This window comes from Paroedura picta, chromosome 11 (genome assembly GCF_049243985.1).
Source record: "Paroedura picta isolate Pp20150507F chromosome 11, Ppicta_v3.0, whole genome shotgun sequence".
NCBI lineage: Eukaryota > Metazoa > Chordata > Lepidosauria > Squamata > Gekkonidae > Paroedura > Paroedura picta.
The window spans coordinates 41,276,936-41,294,940 of NC_135379.1; the positions used below are offsets into that span (position 1 = coordinate 41,276,936).

At 46.3% G+C, this 18,005-nt stretch overlaps 1 protein-coding gene across 1 annotated transcript; it reads left to right on the forward strand.

Moving 5' to 3' along the window:
• The first annotated feature begins 9,043 nt into the window (after positions 1 to 9,043).
• Positions 9,044 to 10,965, forward strand: TMEM158 (transmembrane protein 158). Its single transcript, XM_077303622.1, has one exon. The coding sequence runs from the start codon at positions 9,482 to 9,484 to the stop codon at positions 10,367 to 10,369; it is 888 nt and encodes a 295-aa protein (XP_077159737.1). The 5' UTR covers positions 9,044 to 9,481; the 3' UTR covers positions 10,370 to 10,965.
• The last annotated feature ends 7,040 nt before the right edge of the window (positions 10,966 to 18,005 follow it).

Here is an 18,005-nt window from a genome sequence, read left to right on the forward strand (position 1 = left end):
GTATATGTTGATTGAGTCTGTCTATGAATATACAATGTTTTCTTTTTCTGTATTGTTATTGGCTTTGGTCAAAGACTGCAATATATATATTTGTTTGATTGGCCTATTGAACATGTATTCAGGGATAGATTCAGATGTCTCTCTTCATCTACACAGACTTTCAAAAGCACGTACACTGTATGTCTGTACAGCTTGCGCCCATTAGCTCCACCCGGATGTCCACACATTCCATCAAATTCTGCAGAGAACTGACATGAATACAAATGTGTAAACATAGGCACTGTAACATGACCAGTACCCTGTTTTTTTTCACAGAGATTGCATGGAACAACCAACATGCACAAATCTGTATGTGCACTGGGCTCTCTGGACATGTTGGGCTGAATGTGCCCAACCTTCAGACTATTCCTTCTGTGGATATACACTGAACGCACTTTCGAGCATCTGCACCAAGTTTCTGTGAAAGGTGTCTATCCTAGTCTTGCAGGCCCTGGAGCTTTTTGGGTATGCAGCCTGACTAGGTACCAACACAAACTGAAGTCCTGAGACATGACTACATGAAGCTGCCTTATCTTGTATCAGACCCCTGGTCAATTAAAGTCAATATTTTCTACCAAGACTGGCAGTTTCAGGCAGAAGTCTTTCACATCATCTACTGACTGCTCCTTTTAATTGGAGATGCTAGTCACTGAACCTGGGACCTTCTGCATGCCAAGCAGGTGCCCAGCCACTGAGACATAGTCCCTCCCCTGACAATGTGTACACTTTGGGTGTGTGCTTATTGCACTTATTTCGAACTTTCCATCTGCCATGGAAATAGAGTACATCTCACTCCCCAGAGGACTATTATCCAGACACTGACCAACCTTAAAGCAGTTTTGCTTTAGCAAGGTTACAGCATGATATGCATTTCAACCATATCTTGGGATGGGGGATGGCTGTAGCTCAGTGGTAGAACATCTGCTTTGCATGCAGAAGGCCCCTGGTTCAACCCCCAGCATCTCCAGTTTAAAGGAGCTGGCAGGAGGTGATGCAAAAGACCTGTGTCTGAAACCCGGGAGAGCCACTGCCAGTCTGAGTAGATAATCCTGATGGACCAGTGGTCTGATTTCATATAAGGCAGCTTAATGAGTTCATGTGTTCGTGTTTGGTATTGCACATGTAGCAACCAGCGAGGCAAGAGGCAAATAGACCTTTGGGGAAGGAAGAGGGCTATGGAGCATCTCCAGAGTTTCAAGGTTCTGAGGGGGGAAATGCAGAAGATGAACAAAAGTTCCTGAAATATTTCTTAGAGTCTGTGTGCCTTGATACAGGGTTTCTGTGGGCCTCCAAGGCAATGTAGAATATCACCTGTTCCAGCATTGTAGGATTGTACCTTCATTCATATCTTTATGTCTAGAAATGCTTTTACTACACATTTGATTCTATATATTTCTACAATTTCCTTTTATTTTCTTTGATACAAATTCCTGAGATTACCTTAAAGAGAACACACATCAGTAGAGGTCATAGATGCATGGATACCAATGCAAAATCTGAAAACAGGATATTTAAACAGACGTTTTAGAAATACTACGCTGGCGTTGCAAGCGGACAAACTGGCACCAATGTAACTTTACAAACAGGTACTGTGCTTAGCAGGTAGATTCCAAAGCAGATGGCTGCAAATGACATTGCTCTGATGCTCATATTGGTCATTTTTCATAACAATGTTGATTTTTAGCCAATTCTCAGACCACCTCTCCCTCCACCCCATGCAATACAGTATACTTCCTCATCTCTGTAGTCCTACGTGTCTTCTTTGTGACCTTCCAGCAGTTCACACATGGAGGGAGTCTTAAGGTCAAGTTACATATGATAATGAGAGATCGATGAGCTGACCCCTCCTACTTTAAAAAAGTTTGAATGGCAGCCATGGAAAATCTCAATTTGCATGGAAATGGTGGCATGGCAACAGGTGGTGGTGGTGCGTTAAAATATCACCTGAGTGGGGGAAAGTGCTGAAAATGCTTCCCTGCAGTCATAATCTAAATGCCACCCCTCCTCTATGGAAGCTGTTTGTTTTGTCATCATTGTGTTTCTGAGGAAAAGAAGCAACACAGGCATTGGTCTGCAGTAGGGTTTCCAGTTCTGGGATGGGGAATTCATGGAGACTTGGGGATGAAGCCTGAGGAGGGTCAGTTAAGGCGGGGGGGGGCTCAGTAGGGTATAATGTCATACAATCTACCCTCTCAAGGAGAACGTGTCATTGGGAGATCAGTTGTAATTCTGAAAGATCTCCAGGCCCCACCTGGAGGCTGGCAACCCTATTTGCAGACATTCTCCTCTGCCTGCTTTGGACAGGTTTGGGCATGCATCAGCTGTTTCTACAAACAATGAGATTGTCTCTGTAGGTGCAAGTAAGGGACTGGAGTCTGTATGCGGTCCTTATGTTATTGTCGGTGCCCAGTTGCATTCACAATAAGCAGACACTTTGAGCGAAGAAGTCTCTTTATTAAAGAATGTAATGAAACAGGTGCCTGAGGTTCTTGGCATGAACTTGGCTGCCAGCATTCAAATGCCCTGGCAGTTTCTTTCCTTTCGAAAAGCCTTGTGCAATTTCCTCCTCTTCCGGGAAACGAACTTAGAGCAAAGTAACTGGAGGTCTGCCCGGGCACATTTGCCACCCAATCAAAGCACCGACCCACCTGCTCCAAGACAGAGAGTTTAAGTTAAAAGTCGCACTTATCTCACCCCTTTATGCCCCAGTCCTTTCTTTGCCTTCACAATGGAAACAATTTTGGCACAAGAAAGCCATGTTGCTTGTTGCTCTTGCCATTGTCACAACGCCCCTCAACAGTGAAACGCAGGTGGACGGCCCATTAATCACTCACCCATTGGCCCAGAACACCAAGCGATTTTTGAAAGATCAACTTCTCGAGGCGTCTCTTAACATACAGAGATATACGCTGATGATTTTTTGTACAATTCTTATCTACAGTTCCAAAAATGTCATTCTTTACCCCCTGGTTTGAATTCTGCAGCAGCAGAATGAAAGAGGAACTTCAGAGATTGGCCAAATTTATTCCAGGCTGTGATTTCTGAGAGTCAGAGTTTACGTCATCAGATCTTCCAGGCAGGTACATTTATGCTAAAAGCTGCAACGAACGGAAAGGTGGGGGGCCGGGGGAGAGATGCTACAAAGGCAAGCCAGTTTAAAGCAATGTCTAATCAGAGGAACAATCCATCCACTCAAAGTGGGTGACACAACTAATCTCAACTTTGACAGACTGGCAAAGTAGCATCTGTCTCTCAACTGGCTGGGAAAGAATCCAGACCTGCTGTGAGTGGATTCACTGGTCTTTTGAATGGATATTGCTTCCAACAGGCTTAATTCTGTATCATCTCCTGCCATCCCATTTGCCTTTCTGTGCTTTGCTGCTTTCAGTATTGGATCTGACCAAGGGATGTCATTTTGTGCATATGATAAAGTCTGTCTTATACTGGGATGGATTTTCTTACACCTTCAGATGCTACTAGACTCCTGCTGAATGAACAATGTTCCTTTTGTTCCGTTCCCAGCTGAGGAGTAGGGTGAAGTGCTTCATGAGCAGAACGCAGTAAACACACGAAGCTTCAAACTGCGATCAATGAAATGCCACAGAGAGCTAAGTCACACACTTCCTGGATATCTGCGTGAATGTGTAAACTAAAGCATCATCAATATCCTGTAAACATCTACAGGCCGAGATCAATAAAACAGTGCTGTGGGTCTGCAGGAGCCCACTGGCAATACAAACCCAAAGATATATTCAAGGCAGAATGTGAAATGTACAGCCCAGTCCTCCCCATGCCTACTTAGAAGACCCACTACAGGCTTCATTCATAATAAGCATGCTTAGAGAGAGCATGCTACATTTCTGATCAGCCAGATCCACTTATGACAGAAGGTCTCCTGAAGCACACAGCAATCTTTCAGACAAATAAAATCCTGCAATTCAGATAAAAGGAAGGAAGAAGGGGCCCGTCAGGTCAGAGACCAATGGAAGGCATGCTAGTGGGACAAAAAAGGCCAGTAGAAGAAAGTTGGGAGTCTTAAGACCAATAAAGTCTTAAAGGTGGCATTGGACTCAAACTTTGTTCTGCTGCTTCAAGCCATTCACTTGGATAAAAGACCAAGGTCTCTCCTCTGCCATTGCTCTGCAGCACTCAGTACATAATTCTTAGATCAACACCTGGGAAGAGTTGGCTGACAAAAGGATTACTATTTACAAATAGTAACTCCGTTCTGATTGTCTATAATCTTTACCCATGCATATCTCTCCTTTATGCCCATTCTTTCTTCCACTATCCCTTGATAAAGTTCCCTTCTCCCCTTTTATTTATTTGAAATGTTTATATGCTGTTCTTCTACAGAACTGGATACAGTCCTTGAGGAAGTAAACAATTAGAAACACATTGAAATCCAACTTTTTCAAACTGTGCATTTAGCTAAACCCAGCAATTAAAAACAAATAAGAAGCAAGGGTACATGAGGTGAAACAGGGAAAGTCTTCACCCACTAGTGAAAGATGATGATCATGGAGGGTAGATGAATCTCCCCAGGGAAGGAATTCCATCATTCTGGTGCAACAACCAAGAAGGCCCTTTCTCAGGTTCTTTCCTCCTTATGCTTTCATACAGCCCTGTCTTCCAACCTTCCTGCCTCGTACTCCCTCCTTTCCTTGAATTCCTGCCATCTCAGGACTCTTCTCTTTGCTTAGACTCAACTTCTCTCCACCTGTTCTGCCCTCTGTAGGATCTGGGCACCTCGACTTAAGGCAGTCAGAGTCCCTTCCACCTACATACCTTCTCTAAGTCAGCCCAAGACTTCATCACCACCACCCTTTGCTGAAAGGCATGTTCTTGCATCTTTTATTCATTGTTGTTGAGCAGTCCTTTTGCGATCTAGTTCTATGGCTTTTCAAACTTGATTATAGTGAACAGAAAAGGGAATCGAGTAGTTCTTTTCACTGTAAAGTCATAAGAGTCCAAAAGAGTATAGAAATTATTATAACTGCTTCCTTAATAATATAAATCTAACATTTAATTTAATTGCCAGGTTGACAATCCTGCAATAGAATTTATGAGCAAATCTTGTACATTGTAATTAATTGTTCCCCTCCTTTGAGGCTCCGAAGATGAATCATTGATGAATGTACAATCGGTCTAAACCAGGGCTGTGAACCTCTTGATACAGGCAAGAACTGAGTAGTTATTCCTCTTGCCCAGTTGCTTGAGCTGCCGTTTGCAAACAATATATTCCCTTGTTCAGAGCAAAATATATCTTTTCAGAAACAGATTTGATTAGGGAAGGTGGGAAAGTCCAGCTACTATGATCAAGTTCAAGGTATTGGTATTCACCTTTAAAGCTATACACAGCTTAAGCCCTACTTATCTGCAGGACCCCCTATCTCCTTATGCCCCTTGCAGGACGCTACATTCTGTGGGTAGGAATCTGCTGGCTGTCCCTGACCCCTGGGACGTTCACCTGGCCTTGACCAGGTGTAAATGTTCCTCATAAGGGGCGAGAATTCTTGTCGGTAGATTTTTTATGCCATGTTCCAAACAAGTGCTCTATGGACCTGTGGTGTATCGTGCAAAATTACATGTTCTGTATATGCTACAATTGTCTCTGGAGTGGGACAAGATGAACTGGAGGGTCCTTATTGGGCCTTCAGAGACTGTATGTTCTTATTGGGTACATGTCTTTGGGGACCTTCTTTCCCAGCTAACAACTGACCTTGAGCTCAGATAAACTCACACTCCCTGCTGACCTGCAGGCTGGGTTACCAGATACTTTGTTTTTTGAGACAGAGAGACAAACAAGAAACATTGCTTCCTTGAAAGACAGAGACAGGCTTAGAGAAGCTACAATGGCTTCGATTTGAACAACAGTAACAGGCCTAGAAAATGCAGGGAATTGCTCAGAAGACAAAGGGTTATTTTTTTGTTTCTAACACTAGTGAGAGGGTCTAAGCAGGCAGGTAACTCCAGAGTGGAGGAAACTGCTTCCAGAAGATCCTCTCAGTACATCACAGCCCCTTATGATTAGATATAACCTGAGCATAATTTTCACAGTCGTCTGGGCTCTGAAAAGATCCATATGAGGGATGGAAAAGAAGAACCCCTGCTGCTATGACAGCTTCTGTACATCTATATGAAATCTTCCACACAAAGAATCTTGTACAATGGAAAGAGATGGCAAAGAACAGAAACAAAAATGGTAATCAGTTGTAGCTGTTTAGGTTGGGGGTGGGACGTATTGCTAGAATCATGAGTGGGGTATTGTCACAAGGAAAATTCAGAGCTATCCAAGGACATGTTGTCAGTGAAGACTCCTAATATAAATGGGCTTCCAAGAGGATTAGATACATTTACAGAAGAAAGATTATCCCTACAGAATGAAGGCTTGAGAGATGGCTTTAACTGAGTGCATTAGAAGAATATACATTCTTGGTCTTGGCCCCCATCCGCTGGAACTAGCTCCTAAATTACATCAGGGCCCGGCCGGAGTGAAAACAATTCCACGTGGCCTGCAAAGAGGTGCTTTTCCACCAGGCTTTTGGCCAAGACAAGTAAACAAGCCACCAACCATCAACCAGAAGCCCCCGTAAACTGCACCAACAGAAAATGTAACCACAGTGCAGACAAACTAAATTGTTGATTGTTAAATTACACTGTTTCATTACAAGTTCTCATGTTTAAATATGTTTATATTTGAATCAAGATGTTTATTGTACAGTATTGTTTTGTGAGAGTTACAATGTAAACCGCTCTAAGCCCAAAGGGAGGGCGGTATCTGTTCCACATAATATATTTCTGGTAAGGCCTTGGAGGAGGAGCGTGTCTCATGGCTTAAGCGCCACTCAGTGCTTAACACCCACTCAGGGCAGCTGTCCCGCCCCTGCCTCCTCCTCCAACTGGCTTGCCTGTCTGTCCAGCGGCCAGCCAATCACCTTCTGTACCCCAACCCTTAACACTCCCTCCTCCTTCCACTTACCTCTGAGGCTGAGGCTGCATATCCTTGCTGCGTGAGAGCTGCCCCTGCCGGTGAGTTCCCTGCTTGGGGGCTTCCAGCCTGCAGCCTTTCCAGGTCTTGGGGGAGGGAGACGCCATCTGCAGAATTCTTCCACCCCCACCCCCAATCTAGTGCCTGTTGCATTCCTGAATACAACTGGCTTTGTCCCTAGTATAAATATAATAAATTACAAATAAAATAAAAGTCAGTTGGCCAGCTTAGGGTAGTGGTTAGGAGTGGCAGCCTCTAATCTGGAGAACCAAGCTTGATTCGCCTGTCCTTCACATGCAGCCAGCTGGATGACCTTGGGCTGGTCACAGTCCTGCTAAAGCTATTCCCACACAGCAGGTTCTCTCAGAGCTCTTCCATTCTCACAAAGTGTCTGTTATGGGAAGAGGAAGGGAAGGCAATTGTAAGCCACTTGGAGACACCTTTGGGTAGTAAAAAGAGAGATACAACCCCCCCCCCTCTTTTCTTCTTTGTAATGCTCACCTGGCACCTATTTTCCTTTCTTCTAAGTGCCAGGTCAAAGCATTCTTTTAACCCAGGCTTGTAACTAAAGGTGTTTTATGGTTTTCTCACTTGAGGTGTGGTCTAGTAAATATTATTCTGGAATGTTCTATTTTTTTCACTGCTTTTATTCCCTGATTCTTTTAATTGGCATGACCGTTTTTTTATTGCTATGCTTTTGAAATTGATCTTTTAAAATTTATTCTCATGGGCTGGATGCTGTATTGACCAATTTTATAGTGTGGTTTGTCTATGGAGTGGTTTTGTTGTATGGATTGGTTTTGTTTGATTGTGAATACTTAAGCTGGTCTGGAGAAGCAGCGTAACATTTCTGAAATAAATACCTGGGTGATGCCATTAGAGAGCCATAAAATGAAAAACAGTGTAATGCATCCAATAAATGGGCAGCATAGTACATTCAGTTATATGACAGGGAGAAAGGAAATGGTCTCGAATTTTCACAGATCATCAAAACTAACAACCCTGTTCCTTAGATACAAAGTTCCCTCTTGCATCATCCTTGTTACCACTTCTGTACTCTGTGAAAAGTTAGATTGGAGTCCAGTACCATCTTAAGAGATCAAGAAGATTGTTGGGTGTAAGCCAGGGGTCCCCAACCTTTCTGAGCCTGTGGGAACCTTTGGAATTCCGGCACGGTGGGCACAGCCATAAAATGGCTTGTCATTAAATGCCTGCTGGAAGCTGAGCCAGCCACGAAATGACTCCTGCAGCTGACCTGGATCACAAGATCCTTGTGTTTTGACAGCAGCTGCCGCTAGTGCAGCATGTTAAAAAATCTGCATAGCCTATCAAGTCTCCAATGGCTAATATTCCCACCTGGTCCCACCCACTTTATAAAATCACTAGGTCAGGGCCCGTGGTCCTCCAGATGTCCATGGACTACAATTTCCATGAGCCCCTGCCAGCAAATGCTGGCAGGGGCTCATGGGAATTGTAGTCCATGGACATCTGGAGGACCACAGGTTGACTACCCCTGCACTAGGTGACTACCAGGAAAAGTGTTGGTGGGTATCTTAGTTGCCCATCCATCCATCCATCCATCCATCCATCCATCCATCCATCCATCCATCCATCCATCCATCCATCCATCCATCCATCCATCCATCCATCCATCCATCCATCCATCCATCCAATTAGATTTATATACCGTCCTCCCTGGACAGGCTTGGTGTGATTTTGGCGTTCAAGAGTCAAAGCTTCCTTGGCCAGACCCCGGTAGAATAGAAATAGGGCTTTCTCCTCTTTCTTGTGAATCCCCCTCCTCAAAAGCAGCCGGGATTATTATTACACTTATTATAATAATTACAGCGTGTCCAACGCCCGGGAGTTGTCCAAAGCCTGAACACGGGATGGGTCTCGCCTTCCAGCCCTGAGACCCGACGGAGAGCCGCCTTTCCCCGCGCGCGCAGCTCGACCGAGGCGTTGAAACGCCAAGAAGAAGGGAAGGCGGTCGGGAGGGGCAGGCCGGAGCGCCCTCCCTGCGAGGCGGAGCCCCCAGCAGGGCAGCAGCCGCGCGCCGAAGCCTCGTGGACGGAGGCGGGGGAGATCCTTGGGCGTGACGACAGAGGGGAACTCCTTCTCGGCGCGGGAGCGGAAGGGAGTCCTGCGGCCAGGGCAGGGCGGGAAGAGGTGGCCTCCCTCCCTATCTCCCTCTCGGCACTGGAGCTTGGCCGCTCGAGGCAGAGTTGCGGAGAGAGCGGCGGGAGAGAAGGCGGGCGCGGGAGGCGAGAGCGCGGCGGCTGGGGCTGCTGGCACGCGCCTCCCCACGCGCACCCCTCCCTCCCTCCCTCCCAGCCTCCCGCGCCTCGCTTCTCTTCGGCAGCCTCTCCGGCGTCCCTCGACGGCGCCCGCCTCGGCCCGCGCGCCATGCCGCCCGCCGCCCCTCTCCGCGAGCGCCGCTAAGCCCATGCCATGCTCTGGCCGCTGCTGCCGGCGCTGCTGGCGGCGTTCGCGCCCTCGCTGCCCTGCCGCTGCCAAGGCTGGTCGCCCCCCGCCGCGGGGCCGCCCGCCCAGCCGCCGCCGCCGCCTCTCAACTCTTCCACCGCCGTCCCCCCCGGGCGGCCGGGGTCTGCCGCGCGGGCGCAGGCGGGCGGCGCTCGGGCGCCCAGCGGCATGCCTTCGGCAGCGGCGACGACTGTCCCCTCGCGCGGGCCGCCCCGCCTGGCGCCTCAGCGGCCGGAGGCGGCGTGCAACCTGAGCGTGCAGCGGCAGATGCTGAGCTCGCTGCTGGTGCGCTGGAGCCCGCTGGACTTCCAGTGCGACCTCGTGCTCTTCTCCACCAGCGGGCCCGGCGGGCGCGCCTTCTTCTCGGCCGCCTTCCACCGCGTCGGCCCGCCGCCGCTCCTCATCGAGCACGTCGGGCTGGCGGCCGGCGGCGTCCAGCAGGACCTGCGCCTCTGCGTGGGCTGCAGCCCGCCGCGCGGTAGGCGCGTCGGCCGCCTCCGCCCGGGGGGCTCCGGGGCCGCCGCCGCCTTCTTCGCCGCCTCGTCGTCGTCGTCGTCCGTGGCCGACGCGGGCCCGCCGTGGCAGCAAGGCGAGTGGCTCCAGTTCTGCTGCCTGGACTTCAGCCTGGAGGAGCTCAAGGGGGACCCCGGCTGGAGGCTGAACCGCAAGCCCATCGAGTCCACGCTGGTGGCCTGCTTCATGACTCTGGTCATCATCGTGTGGAGCGTGGCCGCCCTCATCTGGCCGGTGCCCATCATCGCCGGCTTCCTGCCCAACGGCATGGAGCAGCGCAGGAGCGCCGCCGCCGCCGCCACCTCGGGGAGCGCGTCCGGAACGGCGGCCGGCCCCAAATAACGCGCTCCCGCTTCCCTTTCGCCGGACGGTCGTTTTGGCACTAGGAGGGGGACGTCCTTACTGTGATAATATTTGGGGGGGGGGGATGTTTAAAGAAATATATTTTGTAGATGACTTTAAAGCCATTTTTTCCCCTGGGGGAGAAGGCAGAAAGACTGGCGATTTTGCAGCCTTAAGGTTTCTTGGCAGGGCGTTTGGGAACCTCCCCCCCCCTCCACACACACACAAAGGAAAGGAAAGATATTTATCATGTTCTCGAAATTCATTGTTTTTTAAAAATGGACCAAAACCTGTGTATTTGCTTTATAGATACTTTAAAAAATCCTATTGTCTGTCACTATCTTAGTTGCCTCTGCTCATGGAGCATCAGTAGTTGTAAGTTAGAGGAGTTATTTGTATAGGAATACACTTGTGTCTTTGCCAAAAAAAAAAACAAAACCCAAAACCCAATTTCCAAAAGAGAAAACTTTTTTGAGGCAGGAGTTAAATTTGCTGAGCTTTAGTTATTCTTTTACAATTGTATGTATGTTTCTTATCAGAGGCGAGGTGTGATGACAAGTTTTTGGGTTATGAATACAAAGGCCCTCTTTATTGAAGCATTTTGACTTCACTTGGTCTGTTGCTCTGAAGGTGGCTTTCTATGACTTCGCAAACCTTTCAAATGTCGACACTGCAAACCAAGGCTGCATCCCTACGCCTGTTGGGCATTGTGCTTCTGTGGTGCTGTAGCAGTGCAGGAGATGAACCACTGCTATGGCACAGGGGCCCCTGGTATGGTGGCCTTGGGCATTACGGCACCCGCTGGAACCCTTCCTGCCGGGTGATTTTTAGGAAGTGAGGTCTTGGCTGGCCCTTGGAGATTTGATCAGCTTTGTCGATTTGAAATAACATTGTTTGCAGGGATGGTCAAACTGCGGCCCTCATCTGGAGGACCGCAGTCTGACCACCCCGGTTTAGCCAGAAGTTGCTACTCCAGTGTTGGCTTTATTCATTCTCACATTCCTCTGTGCAGGTGTATTTTTCAAAATTACTTCTCATGTCCCCCAACACTTGGGCTTCCTGTAGGGGGAAGAAGGGGGGGTCTGTCCATGTGGTGGCCCTTTTGTGGTTGTGCCTTCCAGGCTCAGAAAGGCTGCTATAGTGCAATGAGAACACAATGTCTAGCAGTGTGTGGACACAGCCTAAGCCTCCCTCCCTTGTTCTGTCCTGATGGAAGAACAAGTTGCACTGACCTTTTGATTTGTTTATTTGTTTGAGGAAGGTTGAAAGGGGGGTGAAAGTTCATGAACTGGAACATGAAATCATGACTCACCTGTGCCTTGTTCCAGGATAACTCATAATTCTAATGGCATCAGGGTGACTTTTCATTTGTATAGATCTGCATTGGTCTTTGGCTGACCCAAGGTAACTAGACTATGCTCTGTTGAGAGCCAAGCCCTAACTATTTTTACTCTGAAGAGTGGCAAGGAAGCTTTATTATTATGGTCACTGCACTGAATAGGTTGATTTATTTAGAAAATGTGTGTGCTGCTTCTCCAGAACCAAATAAAATAATACCAACAGGTAAATTACTTTCAAGTAAATGGCAACTGAGAAAATTAGCGTTTTTAATTTTTTTTTAATCAACAGTTCATAAGGCAATCTACTAGAACAAAGGTTCCGGGTTTGATGGCATTAGCTCAGGTTCTGCAAGGAAAGCTAAATGCAAATGTTGAAATTGAAGTAATGCAAGAAGAAAGTAAAATATATTTCACTTAGAGCAATGAAAGTTAAGAAAAAGATTTAGCGGATGTGTATGTTAAGAGTTTTGTATAGCTTGAACTGAACATGGAAAAGCAAGGACATAAGCCTGACTAACAAATGTAGATTAGTTAGATCTGTCATATTTCTAATAGCCACTTATGGCTGTGAAAGTTGGACAATGATAAAAATCAGACAAGAGAATCGATTAATTTGAACTCTCGCGCTGGAGAAGGCTTCTGTGGTAACTATAGACAGCAAAAGTCACAGACAAGGAAATATTGCAGTGCATCAAGTCTGATAGATCATTGGTGGGCAAAATCTTGACACTCCGGCTCACTTACTTTGGCCAGATCATGCAATCCAGTTCAATGGAGAGAGCAATTATGCTAGGATTGGTCAGTGGAAAAAGGAAACCCAGCCGACAGACGGCACAGTGGTGGGACATGTTTGAAATGGACACTGGCCAGAAAGTTGCATGGCTGAGGAAGGTAATGCAGGATTGAGGCGGCAGCTGTGTCATGGGATCACCAAGAGTCAGACACGATTGAATGGCTGACAACAACAACATAGGTTTTATTCAGATAACTAAATACACATGGTCCTGTTATATTGTTAGATTGCATCCTGATCCTGCAGGAAAGATTGTAGACATAATCAGCCTTCCTTGCCTGTAAGCATCTTTCCCTATATACTGTGAATGCAGATGTGCATCTGGATGCTTATCCCTAACTGCATTGCAATGTTAATTCAAGCACTATTGAACAGGCTTTGTAAAATTGTTAATGAAGAAGGATAAATTCATCTGGGTCTGCCAGTTGTTACATATACCCAGTTGGTGTGATTGGAGCTTTGGAGCCTTACCAAAAGGAATAACAAGGTAGCCTTATCCTTGGTCACAGCCCCCCTCCAAATATCGATGTTTCTCAAGATCTTAAGTGTGCAGTCTTCATCCACTAACTTCTAATCTATCTTTAAGTAATTAGGCTTGTGTCATTCTGTCATCAGTAGCAGCAAATGTGCAGAAATTGTGCCTTCAGTAACTAATTAAACAAAAAATAGATGCCTCTTAGGGGAATGTAGTAGTTGGTTCTACCCCGATGTGTTATTCTTCTAATAGAAACTCAGTGATGTAAGGATTCATAGGTAAAGATTTTGGATGCAGCCTACCCTATGAAGGCTAAAGTTCAAGTTATTTTAATGACTTTAAAAAGCACCTCTGAAATCTCAGTGGAACAATATTGCTCGTATTTGTTAACCCCATGAACAGACTGACGCCTTTCTCCTATGCAGGTCCGAAACGCCACTGAATTTGGAGGGACCTAAATGTCAAGTTATGGATTGGGGCGTTAGGCTGCAATCTTAAACATAATTACAAAGTAACTGACACTTCCGAGTAAACAAAACATGTCTAGGGTCAGGCTGCATAAACATTAACCATTTCTTCTTGTGTCCTCTTCTAGCAAGCATTTCTAACAGCTGGTTTCTATTCTTGTTGGAAGGTGGCTTGTGACTTGCCTCTGATGAAGTCTTGTTCTCCTGAAATGTGGATTCTAGAAGAGGTTGCCTTAGTTCTCAGACTTTAGCAACCGTGACTTTCATTGATACGCGCTTCTTCCCCCGTGTCAGTAAGGTGCCTGACAAGCCCCCTTTGGAGAGTGATTTCCTTGCCCACTGGAAGGTGTTTTTTGTACTTAAAATGCAGGTTCGTCTCCCGGAACTGTGGCTCTTAAGAACAGCCATATTAATGCGGTAGAGTCCTAAATACAATACAATGACATCCCCTGCAATCCAGTGAAGTTATGCTAAATTGCCCCCAGGAATATGAGCAGGGCCATAAAATTCGCACTCTCGTCCACTCAGGAACACCATGGATGAGTTGTACAGATACCATGAGTTGTACATGATACCATGAGGTATTTATTAAGAGTGTTGGAAATAATACAGTAATGCAAAAAAGAAGCGCTTGAAATTTCAGAATTCCCCAAATTGCTTGGGTACCTTGTGATGGTGAAATATCATTATTAACCAGCCCTTTTCTTGAAAAAGCCAAGCAAAATTCTTTGCACAGGCCCATTAATATAATGGAGGAACATATCAGAACACAAGAAGCTGTTTTGTACTGAATCAGACCGTTGTATCCATGAAGGTCAGTACTGTGTAGTGTGTACCCAGACTGGAAACAGCATTCCAGGCACCTATGGCCTCTTATTTTTACCTAGAGGTGCCAAGGATTGAACCTGGGACCTTCTGCTTGCCAGCCCTTTGCTCTGCCATTGAGCCATAGCCTTTCCCTATGTAGGGGTCCATTCCAAATTTAGTCCCTCTATATCAGTGGTTCTCAACCTTCCTAATGCCGTGACACTTTAATACAGTTCCTCATGTTGTGGTGACCCCCCAACCATAGAATTATGCAAGGGTTCTTTCACAGAAATTAAACCGAAACTGACCAATGGCGTGAAGATCCATTGTTCATGGTTGTATATAAAATTGGTTACAAATTGTATATAAATTGGCAGGCAACTTCAGGAGGAGAAGCAACCGTGGCACTCCTGCCACCGGCCAAGCTGCCCGCCCTGTTGTGACCCCTGTGATAGGTTTGTTCGACCCCCAAAGGAGTCCCGACCCTCAGGTTGAGAACCACTGCTCCATATGATCACATGGGGTCTGGTGTTTCTGTCCTGATGACTCTAAGTAGCATGAAGAAAAATACCATTTAGCTAGGGAGCAGGAGGGAAAAGGTAACTGCTGCTCTTTTATTGCTACTCAGGCATATAGTCATCACATGCATCTAATGCAAAACTGGCCTGTGCTAAGCATATGGACAATTTACTGAACCTTGCAAAAATGGCGAATCCACTTTAATGCCTGTATGGAAATTGCTTAAAATTTTCTGTTTAATTAGGCACTTACTAAACCATAAGTACCAGATACCTTGTCAGAGGATGATTTCTTGTGAAGTTGAATTAATTTCTTGCTTAATGCAAAGCAAGGATTCTATAGGGAAATAAGCACTTTGACATGCAGAGGAATCTCTTCGGGTCGCTAAGCATTATGAAGATAGGAATTCAAAAGAAGAAAACTCAAGGAGGGCAATAAGCTGAGAGAAACAAGAACAACTAGAAATAACTTTGGAAAGATAAGTGACTGGGAGAAAAGAAGCAAAAACTGGGCAGGAGATTTTGAAAGCATAAACCAATGAAGCATTGCCAGAGGAAAGAAAGAGAGGTACAACTCCGCTAAATGGAAGGAACCAATTCAAATGCTATCTCCAGATTTCAGCCACAGGTCAGCACCAGTTTGAAGTATGACAAATTGTACAGATTTGGAGAACACAACAATTCCATTTTATCCTCACAACAACAGTCTTGCAAGGTGAGACAGAGAGCATCTGGCCTAAGGTCAGTTTTGGGTCAAAGGAAGGATTTGTTGCCTAAATCTCAGCCTAGTACTCCCACTGTCCCATACTTTTTGAAGTAGATCTTATATTTTTTGGCTACTGTCTTCTGCGAATGAGGCCTGTGAATTTGTTGTCTCTATTTTCTCTCATCTATACCACACAGGACATATAAAAGGTCTGCAGATTTTCTCATGAGTCTTAAGTAGGAAGTACAGATGTTTCCTATGTCATTTTTTTAATGCTTTAATATGCATTTACAATGTCTGCATGGTTAGGTCTGCCCTGTGCTGGTATGCCACCTTGAGCTACCATTTGAGGGTATGAAAGGTAGGGTTCAAAGATTTCAATAAATAAAATAAGTACATATAGATATGCGATAGTACAAAATGCAGCTTGACTACTGAGAAGTAACCCTGATGCAAGAGAGATGATGTCAGAACAGATGATGTGGCAGATGCCAAGGTGTGCATTATTATTTACATACATGCAATGGGCGCTAGCAGCGGGAGGACACAACTGGCATGGCATCGCCCTACCTGAGGTCAGTGTTGGTGGCTCGTGCAACCTTGACAGCAGGCGGCCGCACGCGCGGGCAGCTGGATTGGTGGCAGGCGGGCGGGGTGCCACGGCCACCTCCTTCGGGTGGGTGCTCCATAAGCCAGGCCAATCTGTGTACGCCCAGATTGGCCTGTGCAGCTGGAAGCAGTGTGGACACTCGGATGTGTCCCAGACAACGCTCCGCCCATAGTGGTTCTAACCAAATATTAGAGCCGCTATCTAATGGTTAAGATTTACAGTCAGTTTTCCTACCCAGTGGAAATACAGAGTGCCTTTCAATATTGTTCTCCCCTCCTCCATTTTATCCACACAACAACAACCCTGTGAAATAGGGGAGGCCGGGAAAGAGTGACTGGTCATCCAACAGACTGGTGATCCAAACTGGATCTCTCAGGACTTTGTAGAGGCCAGTGTGCTGCAGTGGTTAAGAACAGAAGTCTCTAATCTGGAGAAAGAGGAGTTGATCCCCACCGCTCCACATGAAGCCTGCTGGGTGACCTTGGGCCAGTCGCAGTTCTCTTAGAGCTCTCTCAACCTCACCTACCCTACAAGGTGCTAATTGTGGGAAGAAGAAGGCAGAGTGATTGTAAGCTACTTTGAGACTCCTTACGATAGAGAAAAGCAGGGTATAAAAACCAGCTCCTCTCCTTCTAATCCAGAACTCTCACACCACGGAGGCAGTAGGAGGACTGCCAATTCCCATTATTTGGTACAGTCTTTCCCCTCCTTTTCTTCCCAGCTTGTTAAGGTTTGGATAGAGGGGAAAAGACTGAGGAAGAAGAATCATTATGTAGCAGGAAATTGACTGTCTCTATTATGGTGGTACCTCAGAGTCTCAGTCCCATTAAGGTACGTATTGCACACAGCAAAAGAGAACCACACCTGCTCAGAAAGATTCATGGGCTAGAATGCCCTTAGATGCCAAAAATGTTTTTGAAGCTAATAGAATTAGGTCCAGAGAAATATAGCAATGCTCAGGCAAAACGAGTATAAGAAGTGTCTGAAATTTCAAAAGAACAATGTAAGAAGAAATTTATCCCCTCTCCTTCCTTACACAGGTGATATTTTTCAGACGTCAAGCAGAAGGATCTGAAATGACTGACTGTACTCCTGAGGTTTTTATGCTTTACCGACAGCCACATCAAGAACGCAATAACTGTAGAGAAAAAAGAACTCTCATAGGCAAGAAGAAGAAGAGTTTGTTTTTATACCCCGCTCTTCACTGCTCAAAGGAGTCTCAAAGCGGCTTACAATCTCCTTCCCTTTCCTCTCCCCACAACAGACACCCTGTTAGAGGTTATTTATTCTGTAGTAAATTCCGGTTAGTGAACCTGGATATGCAAATCCATCTAGTGTGTTGTGTCTTAAGAAGATTTTAAAAAGTCATGCTGGATCGGATTAATGAACCATCTAGTCCAGCATCCTGTCTCACATGGGGCAACTTGCTATTGCAGGACAGACTTTCTCAACCAGGGTTTCATGAGACCCTGGAGTTTCTTGATGGCCCTGGAAGGGTTTCCCAAATGGGTGGGAGTTAATTTTTATGTGTGTGGAGGGGCCTCAGGTGGGCATGGACTCAGCTATGCTTCCGAACCAAATTCTGCATGATTGCGCCACTTCTGGGGTATCTTGAAGCCTGCAGAATGTTTCAGGGGCTGCCGTAGAAGGTCAACAACAGTGCAGAGAAGCTGAAGCCCTTCACTGAGATTGCCTCCTGATTCATAGATTTCCTGCCTCTGAATATGGAGCTTCCCTTTAGCCACTGATAGACCTCCATGAATCCGCCTCATCCCTTTAAAAGCCATCTGTGTCAATTTGTCAGCTTCTTTCTTCCTATCTGGCAAGGAGGATGTTTCTCCTATGGTGCCACCTCAGAGACTGTTTCCCCACCCGGAATTTGGCCCAACTCACCGCTCATGTGGTTGCAGGGCTAATTCC

Bases quoted from the DNA above. Each gene is read 5' to 3' on its own strand.
- TMEM158 (XM_077303622.1), top strand. From the start codon at position 9,482: ATGCTCTGGCCGCTGCTGCCGGCGCTGCTGGCGGCGTTCGCGCCCTCG.